The sequence below is a fragment of the Myotis brandtii genome, unplaced genomic scaffold (assembly GCF_000412655.1).
Source record: "Myotis brandtii unplaced genomic scaffold, ASM41265v1 scaffold363, whole genome shotgun sequence".
Classification (NCBI taxonomy): Eukaryota; Metazoa; Chordata; class Mammalia; order Chiroptera; family Vespertilionidae; genus Myotis; species Myotis brandtii.
Window position 1 is genome coordinate 2,268,985 of NW_005363938.1, and position 17,359 is coordinate 2,286,343.

The 17,359-nt window shown below is 49.0% G+C and overlaps 1 protein-coding gene across 1 annotated transcript in view; it reads left to right on the forward strand.

Moving 5' to 3' along the window:
* Positions 1 to 6,931, forward strand: part of NOMO2 (NODAL modulator 2) — a gene marked incomplete at its 5' end in the record, with an annotated part of 50,504 nt that extends 43,573 nt beyond the window's left edge. The window contains 5 exons of the mRNA XM_005872054.1: positions 1,033 to 1,143; positions 2,955 to 3,056; positions 4,541 to 4,660; positions 5,785 to 5,877; positions 6,301 to 6,931. Of these exons, the coding sequence (XP_005872116.1) occupies positions 1,033 to 1,143; positions 2,955 to 3,056; positions 4,541 to 4,660; positions 5,785 to 5,877; positions 6,301 to 6,432 (558 nt within the window). The remainder of the gene's footprint in view (positions 1 to 1,032; positions 1,144 to 2,954; positions 3,057 to 4,540; positions 4,661 to 5,784; positions 5,878 to 6,300) is intronic.
* Positions 6,932 to 17,359: the final 10,428 nt, after the last annotated feature.

Below are 17,359 nucleotides of genomic sequence, written 5' to 3' on the forward strand. Positions count from 1 at the left end.
TTCAAATCCTAATTAAGGGTCCTCTTGGATTAGTGTCATCTTCCCAGGCAGCATCTTGTGGGGTTTTTAATGAACAGCGTGGCTGTCACTCATCCAGAGAAGAAATTTGAACTGTTGTTTCCCCACTTCCCTGCAAGCTCTGATCATTATTCTGCAAGTTGAGGATCTTAAAGCACAAGGAGCTTTCTAATCAAGGGCATGTGATAAGGGAACATGGGCCTAATTGGTAGCCAGGCCACCCAGATTCCTTACATTCAGATAACCTGTTCTTCCATTTGGTGGGCAGTCTTTTTGATATTCCAGACAATGACTTCTTAGCTAATTGACGCCTAACAAGGCAGCCCTCCAGGAAGTGGCCGGGGAATCACTTGAAATGAAGCTTTTCTCCCACAAAATTTGCTAGACTAGAGGGCCTTAGTGGGACAAGAGGGACTGCCTTGTGGTGGCTTTAGGCATGAAGTTTGTGAGGGGTTAGAGAGAGAGGTGGCAGGCCATTTAGGACTGTTTGGCTTGGAGAGTGGATTTTGTTGATGTCTTCATGGCAGCTGGCATTTTAAATGGCCGTACTTTACAGTTCTATATATTTCCTTGCCGTCGTGACTTAGGCCAGGATCACCAGCAGCCGTGTGGCCTGTGAGCTGGCAGATATGAACAAGTGACAAATTGAGAGCACACACCCACCCAGAGGGGCTGCTGTGGCGTGGTTCTTGCTGATTGCTGCCAGGCAAGAACGTCTTCTTTTTCAAGAGAGACTAAAAAATCTGGCTTTTTCGTACATGAAATTTTTAAAAATATTGGCTAGTAATTAAAACTTAGAAAACAAAGACTGCATTTGTCAAACAAAATGTGTCTGTGAGCCAGGGGTAGCCCATCTACTTACTATCAGATTGTGACCTGGGACTTAAGATGCTTCTATGGCCTTTAATATAGGAAGTGAAGTTTGTCATGAAATAGCCCCTGAGACATCATACAGCTAGAGTAGAAGTTCCTCTTCCAGCTTCCTCAATACCAGCATTCCTTATTTCTTTCCAGGTTGGCAATAATGACATCGACGATATAAACATCATTGTTTTCCGGCAGATTAATCAGTTCGATTTAAGTGGAAATGTGATCACTTCCTCCGAGTATCTTTCTACATTATGGGTAAGGCCAGCTTTTTAAGGTGAAAATACCGTCTTCTTTTCAGCTTTGAGACAAGTAAGAACCAGATGTCTGGGCCTCTCTGGTGCTAGCTTTAGCGTGCTAAAGGTGGAGATGCTGAGTGTTGAGGTTGAGATTTAAGAAACTTCGATCCAAGCATATATCTGGGAGAATGATTGCTGGTAGCTGGAGAGAAATGCGTTCCAGTTTCAGATAACCGTTTTACTAGCAGTATATATCTCTGTAAGTATTGTAGTAGGAGCCTAATGAATGATCAATATGATCTAAAGTCTGAAACAAATACAATTTTAAGGCAAAGTGCTTCGTAACTATTTAAATTCTGTCCAGGGTGGAGATAGTGGGCAGTGAACTAGAACTCAGACGGTCTGGGCTGCCTCCTGTCACGGGTGGTTACTTCCCTTGTCAGCTTGGGCAGCCACTTCATTCCCATGGACCTTGGTTTTCTCCTCTGTAAAGCCAGGGAGTTAGATTCACTGACCTCTTAAGGTCTGTCCAAGTTCTAACAAAATGTGCTCTCTGTAATTAGGAAGAGATGTTTATACAGTGCCCTGTGATCCCTTGAAAGATGTCAGTGAATCCCCTCGGGAGTGTATTTTTCAGAGGCACTGTAATTTTGTATACAGTGATGTATTAGACTTGAGTGAAAACGTGCATTTAGGTTTTAACTCACCTCTTAACTGCCCTTCGGTCCCGGGGTTATAAGCATGTTTCCAGAGAGTGAGGTCGGATGTGGGCAGACTGGAGAGCTCATGCCCCTCCCAGGGAGTGAAGGTGCTGCTCTTCTGTTCACTCTGACTATCGCTGTGTTGGGAGTTCTGGCCCAGGGTTGACATCACTTTCCGGTTTCCCAGAGGAGCTGGAAGTTGGAGTTATTTGGAATCACCTGATTTTTAAATATAGGGATGAATTCAAATGTACTCAAAACACTGCACAAGTCAGAAGAACATATGTTCAGTTTTGGGTGTGACCTGCAGGCCTCCACTATTTCCTGTGACTTTTGTGTTAGGAAATCTCCTTTTGACTTGTGTGTTATATAGGAAAGTGTCAGCCTGGGCCCTGGAAAGGCGTGCTCTGGAGTTCTCCTGCCGTAGGTGCTGGGAGGAGCCCCCATAGCCTTTAGCATCAGCCAGGACTGTACCTCCCTCTTCCCAGGCCCCATCACATATGGTGTGACAGGCAGCACACCTGGGCTGGAGAGAAAGGCCAGAAGCAAAGCCGTGCATTGCTGGAAGCAGACCGGAGTACCAAATGCAAAATGGGAATGTGTTTCAGGTTCACGGTTACAGCATATGGAGAGCAGTGCCAGGGGGAGGGAGAGAGGGGCGTGAGACCTCAGTGATGTGGGGGAGTCCCAGGATCTAGCATGTATAGATTATGTGACCTTAAGTGATGCAGGCTCCCCAAGTCTCCTTAGGGATAATAACGATGCCTGTTTAGTAGCCAGGATGGGTGACAATATATATAAGGCGCCTGTTGCATGCCTGGTATATTATAGATATGTCAGAAGTGATTCTTTTTTAATATTATACTATTATAACCATATTGAGTGTTCACATAAGTCGTCAGAATCTGCTGTAAGCCTTACATGTCTTTGCACGCCATGTAACTGGAATCTCAGATGACTGAGGAATGCGTTACGTATGGCCTGTCAGGGGCGGATGGATTCTCTTTCAAGTACCCATGTTTCCAAAGACCCTTTCCTCCCAGGAGATAAGCTCTCCTGAGGATGTCTGAAAGGGAAGGTTTATCGTGTCTCAGTTCAAAAGCCCGTCCGCTTTGTTACCGCTCTCCAGGTCAAGCTGTACAAAAGTGAAAACCTCGACAACCCGATTCAGACGGTTTCTCTTGGCCAGTCCCTCTTCTTCCACTTCCCGCCACTGCTCAGAGATGGCCAGGTAATGGCACGGCACCATTCTCGGTTCCGCCTTCGTTTTAATAATCCCACTTTTCAGTCTAAGGAAGCACAGTTCTCTCATTTTCTCTCTAAATACACTCCACAGAAACGGTTGATGTTTTCCTCTCTGAATCAAAGGAGATTTGGCTCTGTAGTGATTATGTTTCTTAATTAGTGTTTTTCTGTTTACAAAAATAACACTTGTTCATGACAGGAGAGTTTGGGAGGAGGTGGGGGCTGTTATCAGACATAACACCCTCATCCAGAAATAACCACTGTTAACGTGTTGCTAAGTATCCTTTTGGTCTTTTTTCAATGTGTGTGCACATATGTGTATAAGTTTAAATCTACAGATACATTTATTTTAATAATTCAGAGCTGGGATTCTTATATATCACTTTGTAATCTGTGCTTTTCAGTGAAGAATATGTCACAAATCTTTCCCATCATAAATCATTTATAACATGATTTTGAGTGGTTGTACAGTAATTCATAGTACAAGAAATATCATAATTGATTTAACCAAGGCACTAATGTTGGACATTCATTTATTGAATATAGAATGTTTATTATCAATTCTAACTGGACAGGGAAAACTTTTGTAGTTGGCATGGTGGGAGCAACCTTTGCAGAGAATTTGGTTCCTTTCTGGGGCCTTAGCTTCAGGGTATCAGTGAGCCTGTGGTGTGACATTCCCTCTCCTGGCTTTTCACCACCTGCACAGGGTGATACACTGGCCTTTCTCAGCATGGAATGGCTATAAAGCAATGACATAGGTTGAGATGGAGTTTGGGGGTTCCCCTTCATTTCCCCGATGCCCTCTGGGATGGATACTTTAGGCAGCACAGCAGTGTAAACAGTGCTGGGTTCCAAGGCTGCTTGGCACTGTACTAGCTGAGTGACCCTGGGCAAGTCACTGTTCAGTCCTTGAGGCCTTGCTCTCCCCATCTGTACAGTGGGGGTCATCGTGCCGATCTTGTCAGTGTTTGCGAGCAGAGCAGGCTTTGATCTGGCCCACGGGGCTCAGCACGCAGGGCCGTGACTGTCACGGTACCTTTCCTGAGATGCTGTGTTCTTAACACATGCCAGCTAATGAGCCACCAAAGTGCTGTCCCTGAAAAGTCAGCCTCATTTTGGATTGCGAACAGTCTTCCCAGTTTGATCACGTCCCTCCCTTATTAAAATGGGCTCATAAGAAAGCCTTGTGTATCATAAAGTCATATCCTCAGAGGGCCATAATTGTGGTTAAATGCGCTCATAAAAAGTGCCACGGCCTTTGAAAGCTTTACAGAAGGCACATCTCAGAGACACGCGGCTGCCACTGCTGGGGTAACCCACTGAAGTTACCACTCTGAAGTTAGCGACCTTTGTTTGGATGTATAAACTTGGGGATTTCCTTAAAAACATCACATCCATACGTTAGGTTTTCGTTTTCATTTGCTTTGTCCAAACTCCTTTATAAAATAACTTCTCACTTGTGCACAGAACTACGTTGTGCTCCTGGACTCCACGCTCCCCAGGTCCCAGTACGACTACGCCTTGCCGCAGGTTTCGTTCACCGCAGTGGGCTACCACAAGCACATCACCTTGGTTTTTAACCCCACGGTAAGGGGGAGGCACAGTTCTGTGAAACCCGTGGGGCTGGCGGGAGAAGGAAAATTCACATACCCTGCGCCCCAGGTATTGGATGGAGGCAGGAATGCTGTGTAAAGGGCCCTCGGCCTGGGGCCCCTCGAGCATCCTGGATTTTGCACTCTGGACTTCCCCAGGTGCGTTTCTGCTTTTACGAGCACTGATGCCAGAGTCCCTTTTGAGGTGGAAACTGTCAGTGAGGGGTGGAATCGTTTAGGTCAATGACTCAGCTGTGACTTTTGGGGAAGAAGGTCACCACTGTGCCACGGCATCATGATGGGTGGCATTGAGGTCCTCCAGGAGGCTCAATATACCTGACCCACCCAAACTTCTAGAGCCAGCTGCCGGCTTACGGGACATGTATAGAGGTCACCAGAGCATGTGACAAACACAACCAGATGTAGGGTGTGGGGCACTGCAGGACGACAACCTGGAACCTGACTTATTTGACAAATTGCAAGAAAAATAAGATAACAACAACATATGGATGGGGTACCTGTAGATTAAAAGAAATTACTCAGTTTATCAGTCAGTTGCCATGTATGGATCTTATTGGATCTGTATCAAACAGAATATAAAAGAGGATGGGCATGGTCTGTATTCTGATTGGCCCGATGACATTGAGGTTCTGTTTAGAAAGTGCGAATGGCCACTGGGATAGAAGTAGCAGCTGCTTCGTCTCCTCACTGGTACAATCTCTGGGACTAGCTTGTTCATTGCTTTGTGTCCAGCCTAGAGCAGTGGGTTCTCCCTACTTCCTGTAGGAAAAGGCCCCTGTGTGTGGCTGGGACTCAGCCACACACAGGGATGCTTGCTCTCACGGCTTTTGCTTCCTCTTTGGACAGTGGAAGTTCAGGGGTGAGGAATACCTTGTGATGGTTTGTTCCTGAGCTCCAGAGAGCAAGTAATGAGTTCGGATAGTGGAGGGCGCATCTGAAAATGTATGCGAGTTGCCTCTGTTTCTTACTTTGGATAGTGGGAGTTTGGATCATGTGGGGTACCTGGGTGTCTGGGGGCACCCCATTCAGAAAGGCTGGTGGGTCACGGCTGCGTAATAGCGGATGGCAGGTAAGTGGCAGTACTCTTGGTGTTTGCAGAGGAAGCTGCCTGAGCAAGACATCGCCCAAGGTTCCTTCATCGCCCTGCCTCTGACGCTGCTCGTCCTGTTGGCTGGCTACAACCATGACAAGGTAGGAAATCCAGAGACCTCAGGAGAAAGCGGATATATCAGTGAGCGGGGTCCCTCCCAGCTGTGAAGGGACAGAGAAGAATGTCCAGTGTTATAGAAATGACAACATTTTAGGGTGAGAAGGGACCATAAAGGCCTCAAATCCAGCCCCCCAGTCCTCCTTTCAAGGCCATACACATCTGTAACATCTCCCTCAATCCTTAAACCTGGACAACTTTGGGGCATGTGTTGCTCAGAGCGGGCCAGCTGTCTCTGCTGACCTCTGGGTGCACAAGCCTGCCTTATTTGGAACTAAGGCTTCCCTCAGCATTAGCACCTAGCGGATGGTGACGACCTGGAAAAGGAGCTGTGCTCACGCAGGGCTTCAGTGCCCATCTGGACAGGAGTCTCCTGGCACCTCCTCACTCTCTCCCTCTCTTTTTAGCTCGTTCCCTTGCTGTTGCAGTTGACGACTCGACTGCAGGGCGTCCGGGCTCTTGGCCAGACAGCCTCTGACAGTAGTGGCCCAGAAGATGCCAAGAGACAAGCCAAGAAACAGAAGACAAGGTGGACGTGAAGAGGAGGAGGAGGGGCAGTGAAGTCTCACTCGGGACAGGCCACAGCCAGGGGACACCACCCGCCATTGGCATGAAAGCATGCGTTTGACTAACTTCAGAGAGCGTGTCCTTGGCCCCGTGTACCTGTCAGCGTGGCTGCCTGTACCTGTCCTCCCCGTCCGGCCCCGCGGTGCAATGCAATGAATGGACCCTCCTGTCACTCTGCTGAGCACAATTTATTTTCTGAGTTGAAGATAATTTATTATTATTATTTTTGTCAAAGGTATTTAAGCTTTGCTGGTGGTGTGAGAATGTAATTCTTAATCTTCAGCATCATTTGCAAGAAGAATTCCAGGAAACATGGTTTTGGCCCCCTCGTGAAGTCCTGTTGGAGTTACCTTTCCCTTTAATGTCCCTGTGCACCAAGATCCCTGCTGGAAACTGCACAACGTGTGTCTACTTCTAGGAGGGTATGTTTAGGAGGAAGAATCAATAAAATTGCCCGTTCATTGTGTCGTAGCTCGTCTCGGAGGTATTTCTTGGATGACATTGGCATAATCTACGGCCACGGTCATAGATTAAGATGCCTGGAGGGGCATGTGGGTCCGAAGTGAAGGGCTGGGGCAAGAAAATCCCCAGCAAAGGCGAGATGGTCCACAGCAGCTGTCGTTTGGCTTCTGTGGAGGGGAAGTAGGGGAAGGTGGGGCTTGTGGCAGAGTGCAGCACATGCGCCCTGTCTGAAGGAGCCGGCTTCCCGAGCTCACGGGGACTGCAGGAATGTGTGCTCATGTTTCTAGGGAAGCCAGAAAGAGCATTTTATGTGAAATCTCCCAAGTTTTAAATATTAGCAACAAAGTAAAATTTTTAAAAGATCACATACTTTTGTCCAATCAAAATGCATATGGAGGATGGGTGAGGACTGAAGGCTGCTGTTTGCATAAAGGATCTACAGGAATTCATAGCATTTGAACAACATTAATTCAGTGTTTATAGGAATTGGATTAAACTAAGTTATATTGAAGGAGGGGACACATCTGTTGAACATTTGTTGAGTACCACATATGAGAGGCACTGGGGATATAAAGATGAGTAGAGTAGATGGCACTATGAATGGAGTTGGAAGAGCAGTAGATCAAGTCTGCTTAGTTCCTTACAGCCCCAGTGCTCAGCAGGTAGTGAGCATTCAAAGGAGAGAGTGAATGCATGGGTGAATGAAGGATAGGTGTGGAGATGGTGTCTGTCTTCATAGACCCATCATTGGGTAGAAGACCAGCCAGTAAGTGGGCAAGGGCAGTGCAGGGAGCTGAAGGCCTCTCGGTGGCCGTGGGGGCACCAAGCAGAGGTCTGATCCTGCCTGAAGGCTTGGGGAAGCTTCCGAGATGTGATGTTTGGCCAAGTCTGGAAGGTACAGAAAGGAGGCAGGAAATCCTGGGCAGAAGGTCTTGTTGGGTGTAACTACCAAAGCAGAAGGTCAGCGCAAGGCTTTCCTGGCTCCTGACCCCCTGAAGAGTTGCTGTGTTTCCAACTACTGTAGTGGCCCTTGGACTGACTGGTTTGCTTTTTGAGCCCGGAGGGAAGTAACCTCTTGGAGGTCTGGGACAGACGAGATACATAATCCATTTCTTGGAGTGTTTTCTTACTGTTATTCCGAGTGGACACCCTGTAACATCCCTTTTAAATGTTAATGGGGCTTTTTATTGACACCGAGTAAAGGTTAAGAGCTTGTGAAAGATACAACTAAATGTCAATATATTCCTTCCAGTTCCCGAGGCTGCCATTAAGTGGCAGTCTTCGCCCACCGCTGGCTGCAGGTCACCTCTGGTGTCCGTGGGACTTCCAAAGGGCTCTCTGTTCCTGGAAGAAGCTGATGTATTTCTCAGTCCGTTTGGAAGTCGTCTGTAATTTTTTTCACTTCCTAATCCCCCTGTGAGGTGTAAGTGCTAATGTTGTTACAGGGTTTTGAATGGGGCAGAAGTTCTATGAGACAGATTTTTTTCCCCCCTGAGAAATGTTTAAAAATGTCTAAAATGGTAAGCTCTTGGAGAACTCCATTGCTTGCATATTTTTGCTTATTAAAATGTTCCTGAAACCTCAGTGAGGACACTCCAAAGACCTTTAGGGAAGTGTCATTCTAAGGTGCTGCCTTCACCACAGTATTCCTCTCTTGTTTTGGATTTTCTCAACCAAACAGCAAGGATTATTGGAAGTGGAGGCATGGGAAGGGCTGAAAGCGGGCAAGAGGTTGTGTGTGTGCCTGTGTGTGTGTGTATGTGTGTGTGTGCAGATGGGGAGGGGCTGGTGGCTGCAAAAGAAGGGCAGAGGGAAGAGGCAGTGCTTGTGCTTTAACTCTAATTGTGAGGAGAGAAGATTCAGAAATCAGGCGAAGGTGACTGATTGCCCTCCTGAGGTCAGAGCACCCTCAGGAACGTCCCTGAGTGGTTGCCATGTGCCAGGCACATGCTGAGCCCATTCATGCCTGTCTGTCGGATCTTCATGACTTTATGACGTGCATGTCCTTTCAGTCCCATTGTATAGAAGAGGAAACAGACTGGAAGCTCTTGCAGCTACTAAGTGGCAGAGCTGGGACTTGAACCCAGATCCAAGAGTTTAACCACCAGGCCCGACTGCCCCTGCTGTACAAATGAGACAGTGCAGTTACATGCCAGGTTTCTGGGGATAATTCAGGGGTTTAGAAAATTAATGTCGTGTGTAAGAGATGTGGGCAGGAGCTGTAATAAAGTTAGTAAAGGCCCAGGGACGTGTAGCCATGTGTGTGATGGAGGCTTCGGTCGTGGGGAAAGATGAGATGCCAGACAACCTTTTCATTTCTCCGTCAGCATTGTCTCTGGAACCAAAGAGCTAGGTGACTGAACACTTAAATCCGGTTCCTTAATAGGCAGGATTCCCTTTCCTTAGCAGCTGGGGCAACCTGAAGAGCAGAGCTGGGAAGGATTTGGGAGACAAAGTTTGCGTGGTTGCATTCGTCTTAGTGTAGGTGAGTGTCCACTAGGGGTGAGAGCTATGTCGTGAGTCATCTATGTGTCCAGTCCCTGGTGCATGGTGGGAGCTTGGGACAGGGGCCAGCCTCCAGACGGTCTCCAGTGATCCACAGTGTGTGCGGTCCCCTCCCACAATGAAGCAGGGCTGGCCCTCTGTGACCCAGGGACTATGGCAGAAGCAAGTGATGGTGTGTGAGAGCAAACCCAGAGTCCCGTGGAGAGGAGTTGAGGCCTATGGCCAACAGCCAGTCTAGCCTGCAGGCCACATGCGTGAGGCCTCTTGGAAGTGGACCCTCCAGCTCTGGTCAAGCTGTCGGTGACTGCAGCCCCTGCTACCATCAGACGCCACCAATTGAGAGACCCCGAGCAAGTACTGCCCAGCTGAGCTCTTCCCAAATCCCTGACCCGAGGAATTTGTGAATGTGATATGTGATTGTGTTAGGCCTCTAGGTTTGGGGGTGACTTGTTACACAGTGTTAGGTAACTGGAACGGAACACCATAAATGTCTGTTACACGAGTGGACAGGGACTGAGATTCCCCAAAAAGCGGTGCCTTTCTACTTGCGTATTAGCCAAGGTCTTTGGGTTTCAAGTAATAGAAACCCAACCCCAACCAGCATAAGCACAATGGGGCATGTCTCTGACCACGTGATTGGGAGACGCAGGACTGACCGCCTGGCTGTGTGCAGGGCTGGATCCAGAGTCTCCTGGTTTCCCGGCTCTGCTTCCCTTTGTGTGTTGACCTTGTTCTTTCCTCCCTCCAGGCTCTGTGCCAGCTCTCAGGGATCAGGCCCCTTTGCTAGAAACTGACAAGCATTTTAATCAGGTCCAGGGCTGTTTGCTCAGTCACTGGTCTGCCTGAGGCAGGGGCAGGGCAGGGCAGGGGCAGATGCTGGGCACACATTCACAGACGTGGAGATGTGTTCTGCTTCTGTGGACGATGTCACCCAGCAGCTTTGGGCTGTATATCATCTCAGTTTGCAGGCTCAACAGAAAGAGAACTTCCATCTCGTAGCACCGTGTCAATCCTGGGGCAGGTGATGAGCAAACTGCAGAGTCACTGGGGCCTGGCTAGACCTGAGCCACACCTACGTCCGTGCCATGGGTAGCTCCTGTGACCAGGACGGTGCGTTACCCAGAGGAACAAGTGGCCCTGGGTGTGCAAAACCAACAGAAGTCATCTACTTCCTACCAAGTTGACAAGGCCTGGTCCAAGTCACCTTTCCATTAGCAAAATGACCATGATCTTATGACATGCCTAGAGGAGGGGGGAGACCAATGTTCCTGTGGGCCTACTGTGTACAAGGACCAGAGGCTCTCTCCTGGCCCTGGCCCTTGGTGGAGTGAAGATCAGTGTGACATGACCTTCGTCTTACCCCTTTCTCAGTGGGAGTGGGTGTTTATGTTTCATGATGCAATGGTGGGATCGTGGTTGGATCAGGAATATTACAACTACACCCTTCACCTGGGGTTGTTTGAGATGCCACCGTTTTCCACATCCTTTCGGATGAGTGAATTTTTTCAGTGTCCCACCAGGTGGATGAAACAGCAGCCCATCTTGCAGTTGCTCTTTGGAATTTTAAGATTCTGTAAAATAGGTGAACGCATTGGAACAAGTAGTTCCAAATCTGTGTGGAATCCATGCCCCCAGAGACTGACGGCAGCCCCTCCCTGTCTGGTCTCTGCAGGGGAGGCCTGAGGCTGCTGAGGCTGCTGAGGCTGGTGAGGGGACGGGAGCTGACAGCTGCTGCATTTTCATTCTGTGACTGCTCCCCAAGCCGAGAGGAGAGGTGGCCGACACCGCTGAGTGATCACACTCGGGGCGGGCCTCTCGCTTCGTTTCCTGGGCTGGGGTAGGCAGGAATATGTAGGAAGAACACTTTGCTGCCAACTAAGAATGCTTCTTTCCTCGCAGTTTCAAGACTGCCTCACCTGAGATGATTGCTACTCCATTACGATGGCAAAGAACTGTTCACGTAGGAAGATGGGGTCCAAGACTTATCTTGGTTGAGGGCAGGGGTTAGCAAACTGTGGTCCTCGGGCCACACCTGGCCTGCCATCAATTACAGGCTGTCCAAGCCTGTTTTCGCCCGGCAGTGGCAGAGGTGGGGAGCTGTGGCGAAGGCTGTGTGGCCTGCAAGTCGACAGTATTTACCTCTGGCCCTTTCTAGAAAAGGTTTGTTGACCACGAATCTCGTGGGTACCTTATAAGGTTTGATCTTTTGGGAGGGAGTCGTTATTCATGCAACAGCTATTAATCAAGCATCTAGCTTGTGCCAGGCACTGCTCTGGGTACTGGGGGTTCGGTGGTGAGAACATGCGAGCAGACCTCAGCTCTCCTGAGGTGTGATGCTGATGGAGGAGAGGGGCAGCGAGCAAGTCAATGGATAAATGTTACAAAACAAAAACCAGAACTGGTCCATGTGGTGGAGGGTGATTGGCATCAGGTGACATTTGAGCTGAGACCTGAAGAAGAGGAGGGGCCAATTGTGCAAAGATCTGGAAGGAGAGCAGCCCGCTGGAGGGGACAGTGGTTGCAGCGGCCCTGAGGAAGAAATGCACTTTGTGTCTGAGGAACAGCAAAGAGGCCAAGCCCTGGGGCAGCTCAATCTTCAGAGGACAGGTGGGGAGGAGGGCCTGCCAAAGAGACCACGAGGGCGTGGCCTGTGAGGTGGGGAGATGCAGGCATAAGTTGAGTAGTTGCAACAGAGATTGTGGAGCCCACAAAGTGTTTACTATCTATCTGGCCCTTGTAAGAAAAAGTTTGCCAACCCCTGGATAGGGAACACAAATTCTGTCATTATCCTTAGCGGAAGGGCTAGGAATCCCATCGTGGGATAAGTCCATCTTTTGATAACAGAGCACACAGCTCACTCCTTGAGGACTGAAATGGAGACTTGATTTGATTTGATTTGATTTGATTTGAGAGAGGGGAAGAAGGGAGAGAGAAAGAAACATCAATTTGTTGTTCCTCTCATTCATGCATTCATCGGTTGATTGTGGTATGTGCCCTGACAGGGAATCAAACCCACAACCTTGGTACCAGGACGATGCCCTCACTAACTGAGCTACCAGCCAGGGCTGGATTATAAATTTTTTTAGAAAATGAATCTTGACTGTTTTTTTTTAAATACTTTAAAATTGATTTTTAGAGAGAGAGGAAGAAAGAGGGAGAGAGAAACATGGATGTGAGAATGAAACATCGATCTGCTGCCTCCAGCACCTCTCCTCAACTGGGGATAAGCCCACAACCGGGCATGTGCCCGGACCAGGAATCAAACCAGCCACCTTTCGGTCCACAGGACGATGCCCAACCAACTGAGCCACACGATCAGAGCGGCCTCATTAATTTTGAATGTTGACGACCTCCTGGCTTCAGATGATTCCCTTTAATTTCTACGGCCTCTTGTATGGAGGGTAGGGACTACAGGTCTTCCCTGGCTCTCCAAAGCTTCAGAGCACATTGATTCTGCGAAACGTACATTTCTCTGAAAAGAATGTCTCCGACATGACAGGAGATCACACCTCGCTTGCTTCCTGTCCCTTTCATTCCCCTCTGGACATGATACAATCGTGATCCCAGCGTCACGAGGGACTCTCGTGTCTCTCGGAAGTGGGGCTTCTTTAGCTTGCTTTCTTTTTAAATCTCTTCCAAGCCCGCGAGGCAGCGTGGGAAATTTGTATTGCCTTTGGAGACAGACAGGTCTGAGTGCCAGTCCTGCCCCTGTTATTGACTCTGGGGAGCTGCCTGATGTCCCTGAGCCCCAGGCGGTTCTGCATTGAAGTGGGGGTGGTGGTGGCCTTGCAGGCAGTTGTGAGGGTCCTCTGAGGTGATGGTCCTGCTGCAACAGCTGCAGGGTGTGAGTGATGGTACAATCCCTTGGCAGAGGTGGGGTTGGCATTCAGTGGGTACTCACTAGTGTGGCTCTGCCCGTGTTTTACATGTGTTTTACAGGCTGGTCACAGTGTCGCCGATGGGTCAGGGCCATGCCGTGACAGATGTTCAGTAATTTGAAAGCCATCCCTGGGTAGACATGAATTCTCGCTTCCTTTCAGGACCTCCGACTATTATAGTGGTTTACCCTGGTGCAGACGCGGTTGGCATCCTACCTAGATCTCTTGTACCTGGCCGTGCACCTGCTGGCTGCTGTGAGTGCCGGCTGCTGAGAGCTCACAGCTGTCCCTTCTCTGGAGACGCGCCCTCTCCAGATGGGAGCCGCCTTCCCCAGGAGGGGATGCCGTGGCCCAATGACTGACTGATTCGCAGTAGGAATCGCTGCCCCTGCTTTGCGGTGCTGCAATACGTGCTACAGAGCTACCAGGGGATCAGGCTGAGGCTAAACATCAGAGACCACGTTCTCCTCAGCTCTTTCCCCTTCTGCTTCCCGCGGCCCTCACGCCCCTGATCCTGGAAGCCGTCCCTTAAAAACCCACAGGCACCCAAGTCCCTGTCTCTGACTCTGCTTCTTGCCATCAGTGTCCTGTTTCAGGTCCAGATCTGTCTTCGATCACCACAACAGTGTTCAATCCTTGGGGACCCAGTGAGGAAGGGTCAGGGGGCCATCCTCACGGAGCTGCAGGCAGGGATCCTGTGAGAGATGCAACTCAAGAGTCTTGTCAAATATCTTTATCCCCCTGACACATGCAAAATAATGTGGGATCGAACTACAGTTTCATCCAAGCCACACTGTGGCCCTGTGGTCTGTTGTATATCAGCAGGGGTTGGGTTTGGAAGGAGTGATTGTGCATGTGTGATGTGTGACTACAACTCTGTGCATGCAGTGTGTGTGTGTGTGTGTGTGTGTGTGAGAGAGAGAGAGAGAGAGAGATTGAGCCTGTGAGCCCTCCTTCTGGCTCAGTGCCCCCGCCTGGATGGCCCTGCTCACCTGCTGCTCTGGGCCCCGTGCGTGGTGGCCAGATGGCTGAGGAGGAGGACACTGGGCTGCCTTGTTTACCGGGACTCTGGACCATCCCCACCATATTGGGCGTCTTGGCCTCTTGGGCATGACTTAGCCTCTGCTGGCATTGCGGGCCTGCCAGAGATGCCATCTGGCCTGGGAACTGTTCTCAGCCTGGGCACAGCCCACTAATGACTGCCTGCTCTTCTGTCCAGGAAAATAGCCCAGGCTGACGTGAGCGGGCACCAGGGGTGGGGCCATGTCTTGGGAAAGGCTGCCTTGGGGTTTTCCTGGTTTTGGGGCCTGGTCCTGCCACTTAGGTACAGAGAACTTTGGGTTAGTTACTGCCTACTGGCTCTATCTTAAGCCTGTCTAGTGAGTGCCGGCTGGCTTCTCCTTGGGTTTGCCCTGGCTGGACCCCCTCTGCCTGGGTGATGGGTTGGGACAAAGACATTGATGTTTGGAGGGTGTGGTATTAGTCAACACTCCTGTTTGCAAGAGTTAGAAACCCAGCTCGTGAGCTAGCTTAGGCAGACGTCTCCAGAATCCAGGGAAGGGCAGGATGCAACTGGCTTCAGGAACACGTGGAACCATGGACCAAGCTCTGTCTTCATCTTAGGTACAACACTGAGGACTTTATAGTAATTTTCTCACTTGATTCTCAAAATAAACTGATGAGGATACTGAGGCTCAGAGCAGTGAGTACCAAGGTCACGCAGTAAGTGATGTTGCTGGGATTTGAACTTGTCTTTCTGACTCTAAAGTCTGAACTCTTAACCACCAAGCATTACATCAGGGTATTAGTTAGGGTCAGCTAAACTGCTGTAACAAATAGGCCTGGACCGAATGGTGCACACACAAGAGAAGTTTATGACTCATGTAACAGTTAAGGGTGATTCTAGGTCAGCTGTGGGCAAACTACGGCCCGCGGGCCTTTAAACTCTTAACCACCAGGCATTACATCAGGGTATTAGTTAGGATCAGCTGAACTGCTGTAACAAATAGGCCCGGACCGAATGGTGCACACACAACAGAAGTTTATGACTCATGTTACAGTTAAGGGTGGTTCTAGGTGAATGGGGAGAGAGAGGTCTATAGTATGCCCAGCTGTTTGGTGCATAGGCTCACAGAGTCTCTGCCATCTCCAACGTGTGGCTTCTGAGGTCCCCTTAGAGACATAGCATGGTGAAGCATGCATGGTAGGATTCTATGGGCCAGAAGGGGGAGTGGCACATCGCTTCCATTCCCCTTCCACCCACTTGGATTCAGGCATGTGGCCCTCCCAGGTGTCAGGAATCTGGGCAATCTGGTTAGCTGTGTGTCCAGGAGGAAGGAAGGACCACATTTGACGGGCAGCTAGCAGTCTCCACCACATATAATAGGTATTTCCATTATTTGTCGCTCTCTTCTAGTCCTTGTTCATAAGCACTTTTCCTACTCAGAGCCATAATATGTATTCTCATTTTTATCAGATTTCATTCATTTATCACAATCTTTTTTCTGTGTGGCTCCACTGAGTTTTCATAACGGTCGTGGCTATAGGTGTCTACACCAGGTGTTGGACAATGACCTTGTCCCATTTTTTTTTTTCAGATAATAAAACAGTAAATGCCTTTATGCCAAAAACCTTTGATCCTGTTGAATTATTCCTTTAACTTCTCAGGAGTGGGAATACCAAGTCTGACGCAGGGACATTTTTACAGCTTTTGACATATACCACCTTACTGCTTTCCAAGGGTTTGTAGCTGTCTACGGTGATACAATGTGACCAGCATTGGGCGCTGTTTGCCGATTCAGCTGTTGGAAAGTGGTTCCTTAGTTTATTATGATAGCACTTTTCAGGTCTCAACTCTTTGGGGAGGGGAGTATTTGTGTGTGTGTGTGTATCTGGTCTAAGTCATACCTACTGTAATTTTAGTCTCTTGTCTTTGGAGCTGACAAAATCACTTATTCACGCAACAAAAATTTAGAGAGTTTCTGTTATGTGTCAAGCAGTGGTCTAGGCCCTGGTATATAGTGAGTCAGAAAAAGACCAAGTCCTAGCTCTCACGGAACTTTATATTCTAGCAGGAAGACATACGTTGGCCAAGTAAACACAGGATGCATGGGATCATTTTTGTTAGTGGTAAGTACCAAGAGGGCAGGTCTAGGTTAGGGGGTGTTCAGGGCAGTTCATTCTGAGAAGGTGTCATGGAAGCGCGAGACCCTCTGCGGTAAGGAGGAACCAGCTATCTGAAGAGCTGAGGGGAGAGTATTCGAGCCTGAGGGGACAGCACAGGCAGAGGCCCCAGGGAAGGAATAAGAATGGAGGGTGGGGTCAAGGGTCAAGAAGAAGTAACAGGACAGTTTGGTGGGAGCACGGAGCGAGGGGTGGTGGTAGGAGAGAAGACCAGTGAAATACTCAGGGGTGAGGTCACATAGGACTTTGCCAGATGGGATACAGAATTGCGATGTTTTCTAGTGTCCCCTGGAAGACACCGAAGGGCTTTAAGCAGGGGAGGAAAATGATCTGATTGCCATTTCAGAAAGATGACTGTGGATGCCATGGGGAGAAAGGACTGCAGAGCCGAGATTGGAAAACTTCTCCCAAAAGGCCAGACAGCAAATACTTAAGGCATCACGCACCACATACAATCTCTATGGCGACTACTCAGCTCTGCCATTGTGGTGGGAAAATAACCTAGATCCGGGGTGGCCAAACTTTTTGACTTGAGGGCCACAATGGGTTCTTAAACTGGACCGGAGGGCCGGAACAAAAGCATGGATGGAGTGTTTGTGTGAACTAATATAAATTCAAAGTAAACATCATTACATAAAAGGGTACGGTCTTTTTTTTTTTTTTAGTATTCATTTCAAACGGGCCGGATCCGGCCCGCGGGCCGTAGTTTGCCCACGGCTGACCTAGATGGTACATACATGAATGGACATGGCTTTGGTCCAATAAAACTTTATTGACAAAAAAAACCAAAATAGGTGGCTGGCTGGATTTGGCCTGAGGGCCATCATTTGCTGATCTCTGCTGTAGGGAGTAAGAGCCCAGATGGGGTGAC